This window comes from Cyprinodon tularosa, unplaced genomic scaffold (genome assembly GCF_016077235.1).
Source record: "Cyprinodon tularosa strain WSP-4 unplaced genomic scaffold, ASM1607723v1 ctg561, whole genome shotgun sequence".
In the NCBI taxonomy this organism is placed as follows: Eukaryota; Metazoa; Chordata; class Actinopteri; order Cyprinodontiformes; family Cyprinodontidae; genus Cyprinodon; species Cyprinodon tularosa.
This window is the reverse complement of record NW_024039298.1, coordinates 162,009-185,575: the sequence shown is the minus strand read 5'-3', so window position 1 is coordinate 185,575 and position 23,567 is coordinate 162,009. Positions and strand designations below refer to the sequence as shown.

The 23,567-nt window shown below is 38.0% G+C and overlaps 2 protein-coding genes across 2 annotated transcripts in view; one reads left to right on the top strand and one right to left on the bottom strand.

Moving 5' to 3' along the window:
* The window catches only part of bmp6 (bone morphogenetic protein 6), a 70,345-nt gene extending 62,166 nt beyond the window's left edge, over nt 1-8,179 (top strand). Inside the window, exons 5-7 of the mRNA XM_038305700.1 lie at nt 3,299-3,375; nt 5,132-5,242; nt 7,049-8,179. Of these exons, the coding sequence (XP_038161628.1) occupies nt 3,299-3,375; nt 5,132-5,242; nt 7,049-7,198 (338 nt within the window). The 3' untranslated portion in view covers nt 7,199-8,179. The remainder of the gene's footprint in view (nt 1-3,298; nt 3,376-5,131; nt 5,243-7,048) is intronic.
* Nucleotides 8,180-8,240: 61 nt separating this feature from the next.
* On the bottom strand, nt 8,241-21,623 carry txndc5 (thioredoxin domain containing 5). The gene is made up of 10 exons (XM_038305701.1): nt 21,351-21,623; nt 16,037-16,189; nt 15,406-15,511; nt 15,224-15,320; nt 14,588-14,703; nt 14,197-14,283; nt 13,948-14,103; nt 11,790-11,872; nt 9,554-9,683; nt 8,241-9,475 (listed from the first exon to the last, which is right to left on the bottom strand). The coding sequence occupies exons 1-10, from the start codon at nt 21,533-21,535 to the stop codon at nt 9,353-9,355; spliced, it is 1,236 nt and encodes a 411-aa protein (XP_038161629.1). The 5' UTR covers nt 21,536-21,623; the 3' UTR covers nt 8,241-9,352.
* Between the last annotated feature and the right edge of the window lie 1,944 nt (nt 21,624-23,567).

Here is a 23,567-nt window from a genome sequence, read left to right as displayed (position 1 = left end):
GATACGCCAGCATTCATAACATGTAGGTGAATCACCGTCCCCCAGACATCCGCGGTTATATTTTTTATATTTCTATTTTTTAAAAACAAAGCGGTGTGTGTATGACATCATTCGCTGCGTTGTCTACCATTAATTTTTCCTGTCCGCTGAACTGCTGCTAGTTTTACTCACATGCCTGGAAGATGTCTAGTGCTACTACCACAGATTATCTCTCTCTCAAAATGGAATTGAACGATTCAGATTAGCTAGCTGAATATATAAGGGGTAGAGCGTAGCTGCCTGGTGTAATGTACATTGGTTAAATAAAGTTTAGAAAAAAAAAAAAACTTGTGCGGATGACGTTCCCCTTTAAGAGCTTTACAGAAGAGCTGCATTAATACTGAGAACCAAACAATCAGGTGCGCTCTGTACCCTCAGAAGAAGACTTCTAAGGTTTGGGTTAATTGAGTATATGTAGGGGGATTAAAGTAAAGTTGGGTCGATACAAATGAACAACATGCTTTCTTAGATTTTTATGTCTATGGCACCAAAAGCAAACAAAATATTCAACAAGGTTGAACCCAACAAACCTCTGCCTTTTTTACAATATCTAATTATTGACCCCAGCTATTTCACTATAGCTGTGTTTCTTTTTTCGTTTCCTATAAATCCCACTTCAAGTTCCAATCATGTCAGCCAAGTTTCTCAGCCAGTGGGTTCTGTCCCTTCAGCCGTGCTTTTCCTCTGTCCTTGGATGTTTCCTGTATATAAACACTCCACAGCATAACTGTTCCTAACAATGCAAAGCCAAGTGGACTTTTCGTTTGAATATTTATAGGAAAAACAGTCCCGATCTGAGGCGGCTAATCCAGGACCAGCGTGTCGCCTGGTGTGTGCGTGTTTTCCTGAACCACAGCCTTTAACTCTGTGTGCTCTCTGTAGAAGAGGATGCTGGAAGGTCACTCGGTCCACAGGGAGGCAGGACCAGCTCTTGACCCCACGTTTATTGCTTGTGAGCATTGAGCCGCGCACGCCGAAGCCAGACTGACGACCCATATACAGTAAATTATGTATTTCCACATTAGCCAGCAGCCAGTGAACGGCCCTTCCTATTGGAAAGGAAGGAGCAATAAACGAGGGAAACACCTGACTGTGTCCGACGCTAACAGCTGGCCCTTTGACCTGACTGCACCGCTCTGTGCCGTACTCCGTCTCACCTTTAGTTTCCTGCACCCTACGGAGTTCAGTCAACTGTGCAGAACCCACCCAGATTCGCCTTTAAAAAAGAAAACTCATCTGGATCCCACTTGTACTTCCCATAGCTCTTTATTCTTTCAGCCTCAGATGAAGGGTAATAAATCCAATTTCATATGACACAAGTCCAGCTAATACATTCGGGTCTGGACGGTGCTGTTAGAAGTGACATTAAACCCGATGATGAAATCCGAACGCAACCAGCTGTGGTGATTTTAAATGACAAATCTTTAATGAGCCGCTGGAGTGGCCTTGGCTTCCCAACACATAAACACGGGGTCATTAATGTGTGGGTGTGTTGTACTGTTTGTTATCCAAATGCCACTGCTCATGAATGATGGACACGGAGATGTAAGGAACCAAAATCAATGACCCGTCCATAAGTGAAGCTTGTTTGTTTACACTGTCTGTCTGTGCGTGCGCGTTTATGCGTGCGTCTCCTTCCAACTCCAGCTGACCAAACAAGGCTGGTGCGAGGGTGAGGGTGAGAGGCTGGGTGGCTGTGACTGAGTGACAAATCTCAGGCTGGGCTCTGACTCATGCCTCCTCTGACAGGCACACACTTAAAACACAACTCTGAAGGATTTAAAAAAAGCCACTTCCATTTATGGAGAATTTATACATTTTTGTACTTAATTACATTTAAAAAAGTACTTTTTAGTACTTTAAAAGAAAGGAAAGGACCTACTATAATGTAAGCACTTGTTCAGCTGCTGTTAAATCCATAAATAATAACTAATTAAATGTGTAATTGGAATATTTAATCAGCTTTAATCAATGTCGTGTAACTGATAGCAATAATCATAAAAAAGAGACTATAAATGACAATAGATACAATTTCAATAAAGTTGCACAGTGAGACAGATTTTAGAACAAAATCCAGGCTGGAGCAAAAATGACCTGGAAATAAGTAAACATTTCTTAAATTAAGTGTATTTAACCTTAATTTAAGCAGGTAAATAAGATTATTTGTCAATAGAATTTGTTTATTTACTCTTAAAATAAGATGACTAGATAATATGCACTTGGAATAAGACTTTTTTTTGTCATTTTAAATGTAAATTGTCAAAGCGTCTCACTTACCTCCTCAAATGCTCATATTTTAAGTTGAAATTACTTATTGAGATTTCAATTTTTGCAATGTACAGTTTGAATACTCTCCCTGTGCATGTGTGCATTTTTTCAGGGTACTCTCACTTCCACCAATAGATAAAAAACATGTCAGGGTTAAATGATCTATTGAGATCAGCCTTACTATGGTTATGAGAGAGTGTATGTGATGGATTGTCCATCTGTAGACTGCTGCAGCATCTGTATCCTGGGTGAGAATTAGGACCTTTGCCATCACCACAGAAGCCATGTTCTATTTTTTTTTACCATCTTCTGCCCTTTAGAGCTTCATGATGAAATTTTAAACCTAACAATAAAATCAGCCCAAACAAAGAAGACAGGAAAAGCAAAAGAGGCAGTCCTTGAAACCCTCTTTGGAAAGTCAGTGTCACCATCTGGACTTCAGCATGGTGACGACTGCCAGCAATGACCTCTTCAAGCCTGAAAACCAAAACCTGTACCTGTCTGCATGGCGCCTGCAGGATGGAACAGAGATGATTAGCAAGGACTGCATGGCTGCAGAGTCCATAAACACAGTTGTCACCGTCTCACCACTTGTGCTTATGCCAGATATTAGCTGACATAGGAAAATTTAATTAGGCACGCCTTCAGATGCATCATCCAGAAGCACGTACGACGCACAGGCGCATGTAATGAGCACTGCTGCCTAGGCTGTGGTTGCCGCCCTCCCAGCCTTCTCCACCCTGAGTATTACACGAGTGCAGTTGTTTTTTCTTCTGCTCTCAGACCCAGAGTGTAATGTTTGTTTTCACTCTATTTAATTGTCTTTTACGTCATCATTCTTGGAGGGAGGAGTTATATTTATTTATTTTTTGTTTTTCTGCTTTCATGGGGTGAGAGGCTGACAGGAGCCAGTCAGCCCTAATCCACTGGTGCTAAATTCACTTTAAGCTGATCCTAATGTCTCCTAATGAGTTCTGCTCTTCTGTTTCAGACTACAACAGCAGCAATCAGAAGACGGCGTGCAAAAGACATGAGCTGTATGTTAGCTTCAGGGAGCTGGGCTGGCAGGTATCTTCATGTTTTAAACATGTTAATGAGATCTTGTTGTTGAATACGTTTTTTTGTATTTGGTAGTTTTATGTGTCGGTCTTTATTGGCTGCTTCAAAACCTCACTGACTAAATGGTTTAGCTGGATGAATGAAGGATGTTGGTGCTTTCAGATACCTACATTTTTCTTAAAACAAGTTCATTTTTCTTGAATTGAGCAGGTAAAATGGTCAGTTGACAATGAAATAAGACAATTTACAATCAAAATAGCAAAAAACATCAACTTCATTGTCTTATTTTAAGTGCTTAATATCATATTATCTCATTTTGAGTGAGAAAATACCAATTCCATTGGCCGATCATCTTATTTACCTGCTCAGATTAAGCTAAATCACACTTAAATTAAGACATCTTTAGTTGTTTTTGATAGTTTTTGTGGTGAACTCACCTTCTAACCATGAACCAATTTTAATCATAGAGAAAAAGTTGATAAACTTCTTTTATGTTTACTTTATAAAAAGGAAGAAAGGATGAATACAAACTTTAGTTATCCTTTTTTCTATGATAGTTAAAAAAATAGGATAATTATGTAGAATTTGATATTATTTCTCTCTTTGTTTTACGGATTAAGTAAGTACTTTATTTACTTTTTATCCAACTTTATTTTTCTCTGGTAGTAAAATATCAAAACCCACATTTGAAATTTAACAAACCAGTACTGAATGATGCTAAGTGATGCTAATTTTAAAACCCCAAATCTTGTTAGTTTTTTTCTGTACCTGTTATTGTGGTAATTAAAGTACAATTATGCACATGCTTACTTGGAAACAATTATAATTTTCCTGTGCTTTGATGCAGAGCCTAATATTTGGCATATATTTTGATCATGGCTTACAGATTTTATTTTTATATTTAACTTTTTGTCAAACAAAGTTTTTAAGTAATTTAAATAAACAAGTATGGGCCAATAAACATGGTTTTCCTTCTTATTTATGGCAAATAAAGTTCAGAGTGATTAAGTTAGTGCAAATACAAGTGGTGAAATGTACTAAAATTAAACATCTATATACAATTATCACAGAAAACTTACTGAGACCAAAATAAAGCAGGGAAACATGGTGCAGCTGCTTCTGCTCTTTTTAAACACCAGACCACTCTTACGAACTGATAAGAAACAGCTTCTAACAAGCCAGATAAAAACAGTGAAAGAGCCTGATACACACAGCTGAGTGGGAGCAGAGCCAAATGTCAGCCTGCAGGTGTGAGTTTACAAAGAAGCAGTTGGAGAAAAGGGCAGCCATGCATTCATCTTTACAAACATGCTGTTAACGATAGCTGTTAACACACCACTGACATCTAGAGGAATAGAGCAAGCAATTACTCACCTGAATGCTCACATTACATCAACAATATACTGCTGTTTTATTATAAACCTAACATTAAATTGTACATGACCCATCAATCTTGCTTTAGAGACAAATTCACGTCCCCATTTGACAGGGTGGAAAAGTGGGATTAAAAAAGGAAGAGCTGTAGCTAAAAACAGAGGGTAAAAAATCAGAACAGAGTGAAATAATGCTGATTTGTCCTTATAGATGTCATGAGCTCAGGTTTTTAGCTTTTTATTTTTATGTAAAAACATTTACATAAACCAAATACCTAGGAAAACTAACTTTAGAAGTTACTAGAATAGCTGCATAAACATAGATAATGAGAAAATCTTAAAAAAAGGAACATGTGCTTCAAGGAAACTGTGTTTTTATTGTGTCTCTTCAGGACTGGATTATCGCCCCTGAAGGCTACGCCGCCAACTATTGTGATGGAGAGTGTTCTTTCCCTCTGAACGGCCACATGAATGCCACCAACCACGCCATCGTGCAAACGCTGGTAGGACCACCCTACTCCACCTAATGCATATTTATATACAGTATGTGTGTGTCTACGGTTTTATGCCCTGTTGATGTAATGGCATTATTGTGCTCATAGAGGTGTATTTTCCATATAGAAATAGAGCAACTGTGTGTATCAAAGTTAGCTAATCCAATAATTATTGGATTATGTAAAAAATATCAATCATTTTGATACATTTGAAATAACTTAAAACATACAGTAGCCCCAAATTCATTCATTAAAATGAACTTTTTAGATTTTGTCTTGTAACAAGCAGCATAATACATATATATGGATTAAATTAAATATGGTAGTCCAACAGAAAGAAGTGCATAATTGTGAAAAGAGAGAAAAAGGGAGACATGGTTTTGAAATGGTTTGTAAATAATCCATGATTCTATCACCTTTACATTGATCTCCCAGTCTGTTGTGGTTTGCACAGCTTTGCACTTCAACGTTTTTTAAATTCTTCTTTGCATAACGACTCAGTCTCAGTCAAACTAAAAAATGAAAAAGAGTATATGTGATCTTAGACTTGTATCTCTTACCATAGATGTCTGATTGGACTTAGTTCTGGACTTTGGCCGAGCCAATTTAATGTAAACGTCATTGATCTAAGGCATTCTACTGTATTTGTCTCAAATCTTTGGTGCATATAATAGGTTTTCTTCCATGATGCATCCTAAAAAAGACCATTGGTGTCAACTTCTCAGAACAGCTGCATCTTAACTGGGGTTAAATAGTACAGTGAATAAAAAAAATACATATCAGATTTTCTCATTTATCATGGCTTTGTTTCACACATTTAAAAAAAAACTATGGATAATTTTCCAGTCATGTGCTAAGTTGTGTTGTAACGCTAACATTTAAAGGAGATAAATATAACTGGGCAAAGAGAAATCCTTTATATAACATGAGGGTTGAATTTCCTATGAAGATGTTTTTGATTTATTTTTTTTGTTGTCACATTTAATATTTCAGAAAATCAATAAAAAAATTAGACAAATGATCCACTCATGATTTTGTTTATTTAGGTGAAAAAGTTTTACAATGTGAGGAAGTAATTATCCCAATAACCTTATTGGTGGTTGAACCACTTTGCGGGCACCAACCAACCACCTTCAAGCTTCTCCAGCTTCGGCTGTAAAACAGATTTGAGTTTTTTCTTTGGAATAAATGACTAGTTCATGATGATGCAACAGATGTTCTTTGCAATGAAAATCTAGACTCTTTGAATGATTGTCCTACTGGATAAACTATCAGTATGTGAAATTAAGGTGTTCAAATTCAATTTAATCCGATTTCCTTTGCCTTTGAATTAGTTTTACTAAAAAAATTTAAGTGTGACTAAAAAAAAGAAAATATTTTACCACAGAACAGTATGATGTGAGGGTCCTATTGTCTTAAAGGTATAGTGGAGGATTTTCGCGAAAAAATAAATAAATAAGTAAATGTACATATACAAACCTGTAACCACTCATGAGAGAGAGCACTCTTATTAAACGCGTGCGAGAGCGTGCACAAGTCCATTTCTACTCGTGCATGCTTTTTAAAAGTTGCTGTTTGTATCCCTCATACAAGATTACTGTCCAAAAGATTTGCAAGTTTTACACTATGACAGACTCACCACCGGTAAGTGAAAATGGGGACGAGCACATAGGATGGCCCCTCATTAAAATGATTTATAACCCGGAAAAAAGAAGATCCTCCACTATACCTTTAAGTAAAAGAGACATATGTTTGTGTTTAAGGATCTGTTACAAAGGTAAAAGTGCTGAAAATAAGATTTTCCCTCATTTCCAGGTGCACCTGATGAACCCTGAGAATGTACCGAAGCCGTGCTGTGCCCCCACCAAACTCAATGCCATCTCAGTGCTCTTCTTTGATGACAACTCCAATGTCATCCTGAAAAAGTACAAAAACATGGTGGTACGCGCCTGTGGCTGCCACTGACACCAAGCACCAGGGAGGACTGGGCCAGGCTCATCTCAGCCGGACATCTTTTCTCAGATAACGGGACACATTTCAATAAAAAACTGCTTCGAAGAAAAACATCCGCCCATCTGTTGTGGGACCAGTCATACTGCTGCTTTCCTCCCCATCTCCTCTTTGATTGAAAACATGGTGGATGACGTCTGAGGAGACAGACTAAAGATCAGTTTCCTTGCTCAGCTGATATAGAACCTGTAATATCCAGATGGGAATAAACGAGGCCAGTGGTAACTTCACAGCAAATGTAAACTGATGCATCAGTCAGTGCATTCGTATTTATCCTCTTTCCTACTGTATTTTCCTCTCAAGCCATATTTACTTTCCCAAAAATATAATTTGGACTCGACCAAAGTGACCGCATTCTGTTTTAGCAGCAGACTCCTCCAAATAATGCTCTCTGAGTCAATATTTGCCAAGCTAAGGCTGAGATGCAGCTTCACATGATGCACATTGAGGCCAAACTCTTGTTTTACTACAAAAAGGAGCGAAATTCAGCCCTTTTACCCTCCTACATGCCACAAACGGACATTTGTTTTTCTACATTTGCAAAGCTCACAAACACATCTAACCCAGACAAGAGATTGTGGAAAAACATTTACAGAGACTAAAACAGCCACTTCTTCTCTTCTGTAAACCCTAGAGCGACATTATGCTCAGATTTAGCCGCAGCGTCTTCCCATCTGAGCATGTTACTGTGAGCCTTAATCAAGTATTTAAGAGAACATATTTGAACCAAAAATAATGTATCCAAACCAATCACAGTACCTTTTGTGCCTAACCGAACTTAAATATTATATACCTCTGGAAAGCTGCTGTTTACATTTGTGATCATTTTCAGACTGTTTTTGTAAATACGTGTACATTTTCAGCTTATTTATTGCACCTTTTACTGAAAAAAATACCACATTAAAGCCAGAAATAAAAAATAAAAATACAAACTGATTTTTGAAAAATTTATTATGAAATCTCATCACAACTTGCCATTTGTTTTTTTTCTTCTTCCTTTTTTTTTTTTTTTTTTTACAAAACATCTCATTCCCCATGAAAAAGACAAAATATATATACTGTCATCAGACTTTATTTTAGACCCTGTGGTTTTTAGAGAAAAAAAATGACTGCCGTAAAAAATACTGCCGGTGTTGCCCGTCTGTGTACCTGGGTTGGACAATAAAACGTTGTCCTACATCACAGCATGTTTTTCACATAAGCAGGAACAAGAACATAAACTGACACAGGCGGGTGGATGGAGTTTGCTACATGTAGTATCATTATATTCAAAAAAACTATTGAAATAATTTCTCCAGAAAAGAGGCAGATTTCTATATGTGAAAACAAATGGATTTGGTGCAACTTAAGTTTTGATTTTTAACCCCTACTCAGGTGCTTATATTTTTTTTTCAAGAAATATTGATCTGTTTTTTTTTTTATTTCAAACTGCTACCAGGGAAATCATCTATTGATTAGACCTAAAAAATACAAAACAATCAAGTTATAAAGACAAGAATTACCCTAAGCAGGCTTTTCTTATCCTCTTAACTTTATATCCTTTATCCACCTAAGCCTAACAAAAATAACTGGTGCATGACTTAAGATACCAAATGTGTATAAAAATAAAAGGCTGATAGATGAAGGTGACTGATCGCTTCATGAAAAGAATCTAGTCTTCATTCATGGGTCAGATAATTACGTGTTCTGGTCCTGTTGGTTGTTTCCCTGAGGAGTTAAGTCAGATAGGCCATCAGTAGATAAATAACCCTCAACCTCATCTGTGGGATATCAACATTTTGACTCAAGTGCTGCAACAATAATGGCTTACAAGTGAAACATACTGAAAAACAAACATGTTTTTAATGAACATGTTGGTAGAGCTGTAGTTTTAGAGGGAATCACACTTCCTCTACAGCCCCAACCAGCATTTTTACAAGATTTTAAACTTGGGAGATTTATAGAAAATACATTCTAATTTTTCTGTCTACAAAGAGAGACCCAGATGTTAAAATCCCTCTGGTGCTGGTTGAACTCCTTCTTAAAGGATAATAAAACTGTAGAGCGGGGATGATGTCCTCCTGGTCACCAGACGGGGGGAGAGTCCAGGTAAAGGAGCCGGGTCCGTTCCTACAGCTCGTCTCTCGCCTGCCTCATCACGAAGCTGTGCAGACTCTCCAGGTCCCGGCCTCCGTGATGCTCCTCACCCTGCTCCCCGGCTTTGAAGATGATCAACGTGGGGTACCCTCGGACCTAAGGAAAGAAAAAACACATCACTATCAGGGGTTTGTTTTATCACCAGTTTGAGTAACTTTTATTGGTAACACCTACAGAATACTTGTTGCATAGCGTGCGCTCCACAGTGCAGTCCACTTTGACAATCTTCACGTCGGTGAGGCCAGGAAAATCCTTCTTGGAGAGATCATCCCAAGTCGGAGCGAGATGCTTGCAGTGGCCACACCTACACAGCAGGAGAGCAGCGGGTGTCACTTTACTGACTGACAGATCACAGATCGCATCATTGTGAAGAAATAACATAAAGCCTGCAGTATGAAACTCCACTTATTTAATCAGCTTTTAATAAGATAACCTAATAAGAGTCAGTCTATTAGATTTTACATTAAAATAATTAAATTATTTACTTACATTTTGAAACAATGCAATGAACATGGCTTTAGCGACAGCAAGTGAGCTAATCAAAGACCTTTATTTAACTTTAATGTTCACTAAATTAGGTCATAAATACCAGACAGACTTTTCAAGCTCTTACTTGACGTTATTTTGAAGTGCTGTCACTCAATTCAGATGGGAAAAAAATCTAAAATAAAAAGAACATCTAGAAAAGCATGCAGACCTCTGCTAGGAACCTGTGGCTAAAACTCAGAGGGCCGGATTTATCAAGATCCAATTTTGCGTGCAGTAATTTGCGCTCGCAAACTGGAATTTTGCGCGAGGGGCTGAACCATGGTTTGCGGGTGATTTAACAAGAGCGATTGCGTAACTGGTGGCAGGTGCAAAACTGTTGGAGACGCCCTATTTAAATGATGGTTTTGCGCGTTTTGTGGTTTGCGGCATGGTAGAGTTTGGACAGCAGAAAGCGCAAAAGGAAATTCGACCCCATGGAAATGGAGGTGTTGGTGGATGAAGCCAACAAACATTTAAGTGAGCTACAGCAAAGAAGTGCGACTGTCACACAGAGGAACGCTATATGTGAACAAATCTGTAATAAAGTAAACGCTGTTGGTGAAACCTTGCGAACAGTGGATGAAGTAAAAAGAAGATACCAGGATATTAGAAGGCGAACCAAAGAAAACTGGCATATAACAAAACATCTGCGAACAAAATAGGAGGGGGCACAGTAGATGAGATGCCTCTGACCAGCATTGAGGAACAAGTACAGCTGACGCTCTGTGAGGAGCAAATCACTGGAATTGCAGCTCCAAAATGGCAATGCTGGATAAACGAAATGTTTTGATCGTTTCCTCGTTCATTCCAAAAATATTCACACGGAGTGAAAAAATGCGTTCTCTGCGTCTCCTTGCTTCATTTCCATGTCTCCTTCTTGCGACAATAACCGCTGCCATGTGTGCGCAATTACGCATACAGACTATTTGCACCTTCTTTTGAAACGTGTTAAATATAGAGTCAGATACCGTTAGCAAAATTGCTTTCAGGTTTGATAAATCACTTTGCGAGTGCTAAATTAATATATTTACATGTTATCCTCCCACAAGACGCACTTTTGCGTGTAAACGCCTCATATTGCATATTCATTGCAGAAAAAGTACTAAATGGATAAGAGGCGCTATTTAGCACGTTTTAAAGACCAAATCCTTTTAGTACGCTGTTGATAGATCAGTTTGTACATTTTTTAGCGTGCGCAGTGAAATAGCTCACGTTTTTATACACGCAAACCTTTGATAGATCCGGCCCAGAGATTATCTGGATCATTACCGAATTTTTATTAATTGTTCCTTGGCATGAAGTCTGGTAACAATTAACTTTAAAAACCTTTCATAAGTGTATAAGTTGAGCACAGCATGTGTCTGCAGCCTCTGGTGTTTGTTCTGCTCTCACCTTTTTCTTTCACTCTGCTTTCTCGTTAAATCAGCAGATCAAGACTTTGATTGAGGCATGGCTCAACTTTCCTGTGTTTTTGTATTCCTCGTCTTTATTATAAATTCAATTCAGTTCAGTTTATTTATATAGCACCAATTCGCAACCCATGTCATCTCAAGTTACTTTACAGTTCACCGGATCATACAGTCAAATTGATTCAAAGTTTTCTAACTAAGGAAAAATAGTTTATTGCATCGACTCATTGATTCAAAGGTAATTCTTCACATTAAGCATGCTTGTAGCGACAGTGGAGAGGAAAAACTCCCTTTTAACAGGAAGAAACCTCCAGCAGAACCAGGCTTACATCTGCCGAGGCCGACTGGGATTCAAGGAGACAGAAGCAGAGATACAAAAGCCAACTGTAAAAGGCGGCCCCTAGTTCAATTATTTTAAAGATTCACTTGTTCTATTTGCTTTTTCCCGTTTGTGGCAGTATTGCAGATCTTACCATGGAGCGTAGAATTTGACAAAGGTGAAGCCCGTTGCCACAGTCTCTTCAAAGTTGCTCTCAGTCAGCACCAACACATCGGACTGCAAAGACAACAGCAGTGATGGAATAGTTAATCCTTATAGATCTGAAGGAAACTGAAACCCATCACTTCATAATATCATCTATTGTGACAGTAGGAGTTAAACTTTTGCATATTTTATGGATGATACTGAATCAAACATTTCACAGAGATGTCAAAAGTAACAATGTTTATTACTCAGGTTGAAGTAGAAATTATGCTGTTTAAAAACACTTGCAGAAGCATCAATTTAAGCTTTGTACTAAAAAAAAAAAAAACTTTTTCTAAACTACTTAAATTATAAAAGAAAATGTATAGCAGGATAAAGTGTTAAATGCTTTACTGCACTTGTCTTTCAAAGTAACTGTTTTTTTTTTTTTACAATTCTGGATGAAAACCTCTTTATACTTAATTTTCTTAGTTTTATAACTAATGGTAACAGTGTAAATTTTTTCTTTGCATCATCTTGAAAAACGAATTTGGTATGAGGCGAACAACAAGTTGGTTGACAGCTCTGTCTGTTCAGTAAAGTTTAAGAAACTTTGAAAAGGTTGAAAGTTACTACATTTAGCAATGAGCAACTGGCAGCACTGGCTGGAGATAACCAACCTAAAAAAAAAAAAAATTGGAAATCAACTGTATAAGAAGGAGTTTAGTACATATAAAAAGAGTGTAGCTTTAAAAAGCTTCCACAGATTCTGTTTGAGGCCAACAGGGAAACGTTCCAGACTCCAGCATTGGTCAGGACTATAAGCCTTCCTTTCTCTTTCTTCTACCAGGTAGTAACATCACAGCAAGACAAAAAACCTTTACCGTCAGTGAACCTGATGAACAAACTTTATTGGTCTACTGTCAAGACGACAGGGCAACTAAAGAACAAATGACTTTCATTAGCGGCCTAATGTTGCCTTTTTAGCACAACATTCTTTGCCAAACAGACTTTATTTTAAAGGTTTGTTGAAATTCGGAACCAAAGCCATGGCTAAAACCTATTTCCCAAAATTTTCAAATTTCAGTCCATACAATATAATTCCAATATCGATATAAATTTAAGAAAAACTGCAAAGAAAGCCCAAAACAGACGTCTGTAAAAACTATTTTGTCAAGTTTATGTTATTCTTCCAACATAAGATTTTAGAAATGCCTCTATAAAGAAATCTATTTTTATTTGGAGCTCAGAGTCAAACAGATTACAAGTAAATTTAACCAGGCGATAATCTGTACCTCCTGTTTATCAGTTCATGGGTTCTTTCCTTTTACAGTTAAGTCATTGCCTCCTTATTGTCATTTAAAGAAGAAACAATCCTAAGCCTGAAAGTCAAAGATCAGTAAGAAATGAGAATAACTTATAGCTGGCTCTGAAAATACCACCTAAAGGTTCCCAGTCAATTCTGAAACCTCATATTTCTGATAAACCTGTATCTTAACTGAAGATAAATACTAGCTTCTCGTAAAGATTTATCCTGTTAATATCTCCACTTTTTGCTCACTAATGCTAAAGCCTCGCCTTATTTTCTCCTATTTCTAAATGAAAACTGTTAATTTTTCACTCCGCATCTTTAAGCAAATCTAATCCAAGTCATTCGTTTTTGACATAGGCACAGAGAACATCAGCACTCGTAGCGCTTCCCAGGACAAACTAAACCTTAATTACAGCAACTTATCCCATAATATAACAGGACAGTTGGTGGTAACGAGGTCAGGCTCTGCTGCTTTCTGTCCTCTTTTGTTTAAAAGCTGCACACTGCTCTCAGCTCTTCTAACTTTAGGCTACCTGACTAGTTCTTAGCAACATGATAACTGCATTTTCTTTCTCAGTCCATGGTTTCCTTCCTCTTGGACGCCAAAATGTTGAACATTTCTTTTTTATTTTTTGAGTTAAAACGGCACTAGTGGCTCGTTTTTTTGACAGTAGGCTGACAGGAAAGGGGGTAAGAGAGAGGGGGAGAGACATGCAGGAAAGCACCACAGGCCGGATTCGAACCCCGGTCGCCGAAGACTAAGGCCACCGTACATGGGTCGTGGGTGCCAACCACTGCTCCACCTGCATGCCCCAAAATCTCAAACATTTCTAACATGTCTGCTGTATTCACCCACCTTCACCTCCTCTGCAGGCTCCTCAGTGAGAATCTCATTGGCTTTTTGCTCATCGGCTGGTTCCTCTTTTTGCTCTGGAGTGAGTGCAGCTTTCAGCTGGTTGTCCACAAAGTCTTTGAAAGAGTCCAAGTCTCTCTTCCCTTTGTATTGTTCCATCTTAAAAAAAATTAAATAATAACAGTAAGAGCATCATTACAACTTGAGTTGATCCTACACACAAAAACAAAAAAGAGGAGTCAGCTTTCACACCTTTTGTCCATTGTGGAAGAACAGTAGTGTTGGGTATCCTCTGACACCGTTCTCAGAGCACACCTCGTAGTGCTGTGTGCAGTCCACCTGGGTCACAGACAGGAACCACAGAATGAGTGAAACAGTGCATTGCTGATGAGCCTCCCATGCAAACATGTGGCAGCTCATATGATTACCAACCTGCTCCGTCACACAGATAAACTGACAGTACAAAGTACCCTGCACTAAACAGAGCAGATAAAGCACAACTCCATCCCTGCAACAGCAGTATCTCAGATTACCAGCATGCAGTAAAACAATCCAACACAATGACGTTTAAGACTTACAGAAAGACAGGAATAAAATATGGAAAACTTGTAAAACGTTTTTGGTCTTCATTTGAGGAACTTACCTTTCCTATCTTGACGTCTTCAGTGTGCTCAAAGGTGGAGGCAAGCTGCTCCCAGGTCGGTGCCATGGCTTTACAGTGGCCGCACCAGGGTGCAAAGAACTTTATGAAATGGGAACCTGGATCCAGAACACAGAACCAGTCACATAAAATAAAAAAGATGCCATGCATTTAAGGTTTTTGCTTTTAAAAAAAAAAACATTTCTAATGTAGCTCACAAAAAAAAGAAAAAAAAAACAGCTTACAGGTTTTATAAAGACAGATAAAGTATTGATTTAAAGTTACCAAAATGCAATAAAAGGAGAAATGATGAGTCTTAAAAGCATACATTTTAATAATCAACCTTTCCTCTTGTTGAAGAGGTTTATTTTTCCAGCTAAAGGTCCAGAAACTTCAGGTGACAGGACACGTTATTTAACAGCTAGTTACTGTCTGAATTATGTAAGTCAGATATTCAAATCAAAGCAACGAGCCGTTTCCTTTCTCTAATGAGGGTAACAGAAACGTACCAGTGGGGATGAAAACTGAGAAAATCATTCAAATACCAAACAAAAGTGAAACTGCTTCCTTCTATGGCCGTACAGCTGCAGCACAAAAAGAAACTGCCTTATTTACTAGTGAATGAAGCATAACATGTACCTTTGGATATGTGTTCTTTAAAGTTTGAAGCGGTGAGCTCATACATGCCCTGTTTGGGCTCGGGAGCTTTAGGAGGTTCTTGTTCGCTCTCTGGTTCCTGCACAGCAGAAGCAGGTAGAACTTGTTTGTTTTTTATTATGAAAAATAAGTTTAAGGTGGATTGCTGAGAAAATGACACCCACTGAAGGCTCCTCTTGAAGAGTCTTCAGCATCCACGTCTCCAAAGACTGCAGATCTCTGGATCCCTGGTACTTCACTGGTTCCTGATCGGGCTTAAACAGCTTCAGTCTAAACACACACAAAAGGAAAATCTTTTGTTTTTGTGATTGCAGATGTAGAGAGATGTCAGCAGAAAGATTAGAGTTTAGCCATGAAGAAGGATGCTGGCACAATATTTAACTAACCACCGGTCAATGAATCACCTCTTAATGGCTAATAAAAAACAAGGCTATTCAAAGCTGTGAGAGGTTTGCTAACTTAGCTTGTGGAGTAAATTTTAAATCAAAAGTTGGATCCAGTTTGTTTCAGTTTCACCCCTAAAAAAAATGTTACAAGTCTCACTTATGAAAGAAATAAAGGTTGGAAGTCAGCTAGACAGATAACTAAGGGTTCTTATCCCTAAAAACACACCAAAACCGTGGATATAGTGATTTAAAGTATAGATTACCTTATACGATATTTAGACATTATGATCTTTACCACTGCTGATCATGTTTTGCAGGTCATTATTTTAGGACGGGTTTTTCTCTCCCCATTAAAATGTAAACCTAACTAGCCCTGTCTATGTGTGCCTGTGTGTTATTCAGAACTTACGTGGGATATCCCCGAACGCCGTGCTCGCTGGAACAGAACTTGGTGTTCTGGACACAGTCTACTTTCACCACGTATACAGGTGGATCATCCATGCCGTTGTATTTGTCGGCCAGTTCGTTCCACGCAGGCTGCAGTCTCTGGCAGTGGCCACACCTGGACGGAGAGTGATAAACTGGGTTAATGCAGAAGTTCAAATCACCAAAATATTGGAGTTTTCCCGTTGCCGACATGTTTGCAGCTCATCTTAATGTGCAGTGAGAACGGATTAGAGGACGAACTCGCAGGCTGCAGGAGGCAGTCAGTAAAAGCTCAGAGCAGCGGGGAACTGTGCTTTATAGATTTGAAAGAGATATGGAAATGTGGCGCAATAGAAAAAAAGAGAGGCGATAAAAGTTCGATAAAAAAAACGAAGTTTTCCTTCCTTCTCATTGTAGCCTAGCATGTAGGTTTATGCTAGTCACTACTTCCTCCCAACCAATCACAATCGCGGACCCAGGCATGCCGTCACCAAGCGCCGCCCTCTCAAACCACAACACAGAGCACATGAAGATGCAGCAAGGAGAGGCGGAAGAAATTGTTCCAAAGAAGGGTTTTTGTAGTTCGGCAGTCTGGCAGTATTTCGGTCATGGCAAGTCGGACAAAAACAAACCAAAGTCATCTGTAAAATGTGTCGGGAACCAGTGAAAACGAAGTCTGATAACAAAACCAACTTTTTTTTTTTTTAATCATCTCAGCCGCTCACACCCGCAGGAGTACGAGCTATGTAGGCCCCGACGCGGCTCTGCGTCGCCTCCGAGGAATCTTCGGGAAAATATATATATATTTTCAGTTCTGGGCAGTTTCCCACGTATTTCTAACAATTGAGAGAAAAATGGTGAGGGGCCAGAAACTTCAAAGTAATAACTCAGGTTAAAGCAGGAAACTAAGCTGAACTAGGTTCAGCTTAGAAGAATGGCGGCGGCGGCGGGGGGTGGTTGGGTTGGATTCATTTATTTATTTGTTATATTTATTTTGGTCACTTTTCTGGTCACTTTAGTTTATTCCTTGTCAGTATTTAATAACATAACTCAGGTCTCTTAAGTTATTTTTCTTTAAAATAATTCTGTTATGGTTAAAAAAGTTGGTTAAATAAAGATTTCATTGGAAGTCTGTGTTTGTGTTCTTTATTAAAATTAAATCATTTAGCAATATTATAAAAAGTCCAGGCAGAGCTGCACATAAAATATGGTTTCAAATCTTTTCAATAATTATCGATATCAATCAATATGCAGTTTTTTTTAATCAATAAGCTTTTTTTCTATGTCGCCCAGCCCTACTGGATATCAAGTTTTAAAATGTGGTATATTATTGCATTCCTCCATCTTCCTCCAGAAAGAGGCAGGAAAAGAATCTTAATCATGTATTATCAATTTGTACTTGCACAGCCTCGATCGAGTTTTTTTGTGATCTGATCCGATACCTTGGCTAAGCACATGGGCAGACACCTGACACTGATCAAAAACAGTTAAATAAATTAACTGCACATATTGGCATGTAAAAGACGGCATCAGGTTTGTCATAAATATTCTTTGGGGGAAAAAAACTAGCTGCTGTGCATGCTCTGTGTGATGGTGTAACCGCCATGGCAAACCTAGAACTAAAGTGAATAGATTGAATAGAATAGAAATGACTGGAAGGGAATGCTGGGTAAGCATCGGAGCCGAATTTAGATCCAGGTACTGGATTATGCCTCTCTACAAATAATGTCAAAAAATTTGGGGGAAAAAATGTTTTGCACCATATTCTGGTACATTAAATTGTGTGCTAAAACAGTTACTTTAAAGTTAAAGAGACATTATTGAAGTTTTTAACAGAAAAATTTATCTTTAAAATAGCCTTTTTATATTTGACCTTTTGTGCAAAGTATAAACCTGTGCAATAACCTGGTTCTCTACATTTGACACCCAGTGCAATAACCATAAAGCCCCTCCTTAATTTAACAACTTTTACACACCGTTTGTAAAAAGGAGCGCTAACGCAGGTCATTCATCCGTGCTTCCACCAGACTCTACAACGCAACACTAAATTACTATTTGATAGCAAGTGCAATAACCTGTTTCTCTATATTTTACAGCCAGTGCAATATCTATATATATAAATATCCATCTATATAAATACCCATAAAAACACCCTGTGCAATAACCCTGTATAATAATCCAACTAAAACACAAGAAAAAAGCTGTCATAGGTGGACGCACTGTGTATATGTCTCATGCACCTTTTTGTTCTTTTGACACATTCTTCTTCTTGAATATTTGAGCTGATGTAACAAGTACATTTCTCCACTGTTAGATCAATAAAGTCAATCAATTACAACTAAAACATTGTTTAATGAGCAGAGTGACACTTTGGCAGTTTAGCCCTGATGCAGCTATAAGCCTGTAGCTTATTTTCCTTTATTCACTTTGGGTCACAAGTTCCCGCTCTGTTTTGCATATGTGATGTCAAGCGCATCCATGCTAACTGGGTCTGACATTGCAAACAAAAGATGATATTCAAGTGTAAGCGTAAGCTACAAGAATGAGCAGAAGAGAGCTGCAGTTTTGTGTTTTACCCACACGTGGCAGTATTATTAAAAAACTCTATAATACATCTTTAATTATTAAAAGCAAAGAAAAAAAAAAAAAAAGAATGTGAACAGCACAACATTGCATTTTCTCCAAATATAAAACCTGTATAATAATACAACATCTTTGTAATTTTATCTACAAATCTTAAAAGAGTTCCAGGCTCTTATTGGACAGACAAACAGCCCTTGATGGCTCTGAGACAGGACGGATTCCTGATAAACATCACTGGCAACAGCAGAACCACAAAACTTGCTTTGGGCTAAGACACAAATTTAATACTCAAATATTTTACAGTGGTCTAATCATTTCTTAGAGGGCTTATGTAGTTTATAATCTATGGCAGGAGTCTTCAATGTTTTCCAGGCCAAGGACCCCCAAACTGATGGCGAGATGGAGCAGGGACCCCCTAATTATATATATATATATATATGGTATGAAATTATGTTATATCAAACCGGTCCTATAGTCACTCTATTACAGATAGAGTAATGTAACGAAAGTAATTTCTCCCTGGGATTATTAAAGTATTTCCGATTCTGATTCCTGGTTGTGAATGAAACGGTGCCCAGCTTGAAAGAGCTCCTGTGTGTCATTAAATGTTTGCATTTATGAATGAAAGACATTGTCTGTCTCCATTTATCTGTTTACTAGAGTGTGTTGAATTCATGTTAAGGTGGATTTAAAGACATTTCCATCAGTGAAAAAAATGCAGGGGGAATATAAAAAAAAAAAAAGTTTAACCAACCAAACTTTCACGACCTCCATGAAGTACCTCTATGGACTCCTAGGAGTCACGGACCCCTGTCGAAGACCTCTGATCTATGGCATCTGTACCTGGTGTACAAACTGGTGAGAAAGGCTGTTTCTGTCCTAGGCTGCGCTCTGGCTGACCAAGCTTACATCCATTGGGACAACACCTTCCACCCTCTGCACCAGACTGTAGAGGAGCTGAGCACCTCGTTAATTGAAAAACTTTTTACACGCCGTTTTTAAAAAGGACCGCTACTGCATGTCATTCATACCTGCTTCCACCGGACTCTACAATGCGACACTACAACGGCAGTGACTTGTGCAATATCTAATGTGCAATTACTATTTGATACCCTGTGCAATAACTTATTTCTCTATATTTTACACTCAGTGCAATAATGATATCTATAAATATAAATATCCAGGTAAACACCCTGTGCAATAACCCTGTATAATGATCCTGCTATAAAAAAAAAAGCTTGTTATGTGGACACACTGAATATACTGTAATTATCACATGCACCTTTTGCTTCATTTAGCAACTTCTTTTCTTTTGGACTATTTGAGCTGACATAACGAGTAAATTTCTCCACTGGGAGATCAATAAAGTCAATCAATCAATCAATCCCTGGACTTAAAGTACTGAATACATTCTAACACCTGCAGGATTTTCTAAAGTTGATAGAGCTAGCACCCCCCTTTTCTCCAAATTACAGATGTGGAATATTTATGAATTTAATATTTATCAAACATGTACAGTTGTTTTTATCATAAAACAAGGTCAGTCTCCTGATAGTTTTAAGAATTATTTTGTTAAGAACTGCCAAGTCCATTCTTATAATACTAGGCAAGCTTTGTCTTTTTATTTAGCATTAAGTATTAAAAATCAAGTGCAAATTTCTTTTCGGCATCGCGGTGCAAAACTATGGAATGAATATGGAAAATATTTGGAATCTTCCGAGATTAATGGTAGAAAGTCTTTGAAAAAATATACTGTTTTCCAAAAATGTGGATGTATGATTTTACAAATATTCACTCCCTGAAATCTGAAAGCTAAAATGTTACTGTACATGTCTTTTCTGTTTTCTCTCTTTAAATTCTAGATTTCAAAGTATTCCCTCATGTTTTAAATGCGTTTAAAATGTTCTTCATATCGTGAAGGTTTTTAGACCTTGCATCAAATTGAGAGATTATAAAGAGAAACCCACAGTCAGTTGTGCTAATGCAGATCAGTGACCCAGCATTGGATAACATTACAAAACACAATGAAAACACAACACTTTGTCTTCAGGACAAATGACACCATAGCACCGCAGAATTCCGCCTGAGACAAGAAATTAAACTTTACTATGAAGCATAGAAAAATGTAGCTCCACAGGTTTAATTTCACTGCCTGACAAAGTGCCTCAGAGGGACCCCGGACCACAGTTTTGAACCCAATGACATAACAGTGAATCAGTGCATGCCACGTAAGCATAGCTATTCCCATGCAACTTAAAAAAACTTCACCAATGTGGTGCAAAAACAGTGACAACAACTGTGAATTAGTCACTGCTACCCGAAAATGTTTCAAAAGCATCTCCACAACCGGAGATCTATGTAATCTTATGCTATAAGGCCTAAAAGCAAATGTTTAAATCCGATAAGCTGCTACTTGTCTGTGCTATGCTAACCTAGCATCTATGCTATGCTAACCTAGCGTCTAAGCTATGCTAACCTAGCGTCTAAGCTATGCTAACCTAGCATCTAAGCTAAACCAGTCTATAGTTAGCGGACGGGGCTATGTAGCCTAATAGCTAACTGGCCAACAAGCTAGGTAGCCGGTTTACCGGTAAACTCTTACCACGGTAATAAGATAGACCCGTTGGGCTTTAAATGGTTGCTAAAGACAAACTGGCGGTATAACCAGTTAATCTGCCCAACATACACCAAAAAGCACTAATTAATCCACTTACCATGGTGCGTAAAACATGACAAAGTGGGGTGCAGTGGGGACCGCCTCGTTGAACATTTCTACAGTATATGTGTGCCTGGCATGTTCATCATCTTCTGCATCGGCATCGCAAAAAACAGCAGAAAATAGTAATGATAAAAACAGTAAACAAGAAATGAAAGGCGTGCCAGTCAGTGCGGAGGCCATGGTGAATCTCTGCTAGAGATCAGTGTCCCTGCTGATAGGAGAGAACCGACTTTGAACAAACACGCCTCTTTACAGCCTGGATTGAAAGTGTCAGGAGTCTGGATGGGAAGGGTTCTGAATGCAGGTTATCATGTGGGTCTGAGGCAGCACCGAAAGTGCTTTGCATCTCTTTACGTCGCGAGATCAGCTGAACATGAATAACAGTTAATGCTGAAAAAAAAAAAAAAAAAACTTTGATTAGAGTAGTTGTAAATTTGAATACATAACAAAATTATGGTTTAAACTGCAGCAGACAGCTATGGAAGAGAATTAGGACCACTGGAAAAAAAAGTTCACTGATTTTCAAATATTATTTCAGTTTAATGTGGGGAAAAAAAGTCTGAATTTTTTTCTCAGAATTCAGACTTTAATCTCAGAATTCAGACTTTTTTCTCAGAAGTTTGACTTCAATCTCAGTATTCTGTTTTTTTCTTAAAATTCTGACTTTTTTCTCAGAATTTTAACTTTTCTCAGAATTCTGACTTTAATCTAAGAATTCAGACTTTAATCTAAGAATTCAGACTTTTTTTTCTCAGAATTCTGACTTTTTTCCCATATTTCTGACTTTTTCCTCAGAATTCTGACCTTAATCTCAGAATTCTGTTTTTTTTCTTCTGAGAATTCTGACTTTAATCTCAGAATTCTAATTTTTTCTCAGAATTTTTTTTTTTCTTTCTTAGAATTCTGAATTTTTTTCTCAGAATTCTGACTTTTGTCAAAGAAGTTTTGTTTTGGTTTTTGCAGAATTCTGACTTTTTTAGTCTCTAAAACAAACATGGCTATGGCTTAATGCTAACATGTTTTGTTAGCTGTCATAATTCTGTCAGAATTCTGAAAAAAAAGGGGGGAAGAGGAGCTTAAAACAGTGAAATGCACACACCTTGAGCAAAAGGCATTGCTATGGAAAGGTTCAGTGCAGTGCAAATAAATAAATATGGAAATATGGATAAATGATGTAGTATATTGAGTTGTGTTCTATTTAAAAGGATTTAAAGAGAAAGCAGAAGTGGAGGCCGATGTTTTGGTTGTCAGGCTCCTCTTCTATACTACTCTTAAGTCTGTGAGGCAGACACCCTGTCTACTTCTAGACTTTAAACTGTGCTTTTCAATAAAACACATAGATGGAGCGGCTCAGGTTATCCTGATCTATCTCTATAGCTATACTGCTATAGTGGTAGGCAACTGGTGGATATAATTCTATGACATTCTTTACCATTAAATTCTCCTTTTCCTAGTTCTGTCTCCTTTTAGCAACATTATCATGGAGGGATAATGGCTGAGCTTTTACTGCGATTAACTGTATAGGCCCTTTTTTATCTAATCTGGCATAAACCAGATTGATAGGCATAGCTCAATCTGAATTCCACTACACTATCCACCTGGAAAGCCTGATGTTTGCAAAAAGGAGGCGTTCAGTAGAATTCTTCAAGTTGATTAGGGAAACCACCAAGTGGCTCCTTCCTCCCATGTCGAGGTTTTAGCCATTCACAGCAGCAGTAGCAGCTGTGCCTAATCACTTTCTTGATTTGTTTCACAACTAGTGTAGTTAAATGATAAATCAAACTCTTACCAAATCCTGTCGGCATGAATGCAGAAACAAATTTGTGGATTTTCCATCTACAAAGGAAAAAATAGCTTATTTTGCTTAAAAAAAAGAAAAAAAAAAGAAAGCGAGGGTATTCCAGATAAACCAGCACAGCCATTTTTGCTTTGCTTTAGCCTCCTGTCTTTGGTTGATGCCATAGATGTCACTGCACTTCATTGGTCCAAAACATCTCTGTATCGGAGCTGATGCATCTGTTGGCATCTGGAAAGATGTGTTTTTTGGAGTTTATAAATTAACAAATCTCATACCAATCCACCTTGCTTGAAAGGTAACTTGTTATCCAATATTGACTTGAAAACTGGCCCAGAGCTCTGCTTGGATGTGTTTCATGGTAAAAGAGCTGCTCCTACCATTAACTTTTATCTTTTCTTAATGAAAACTACTCTT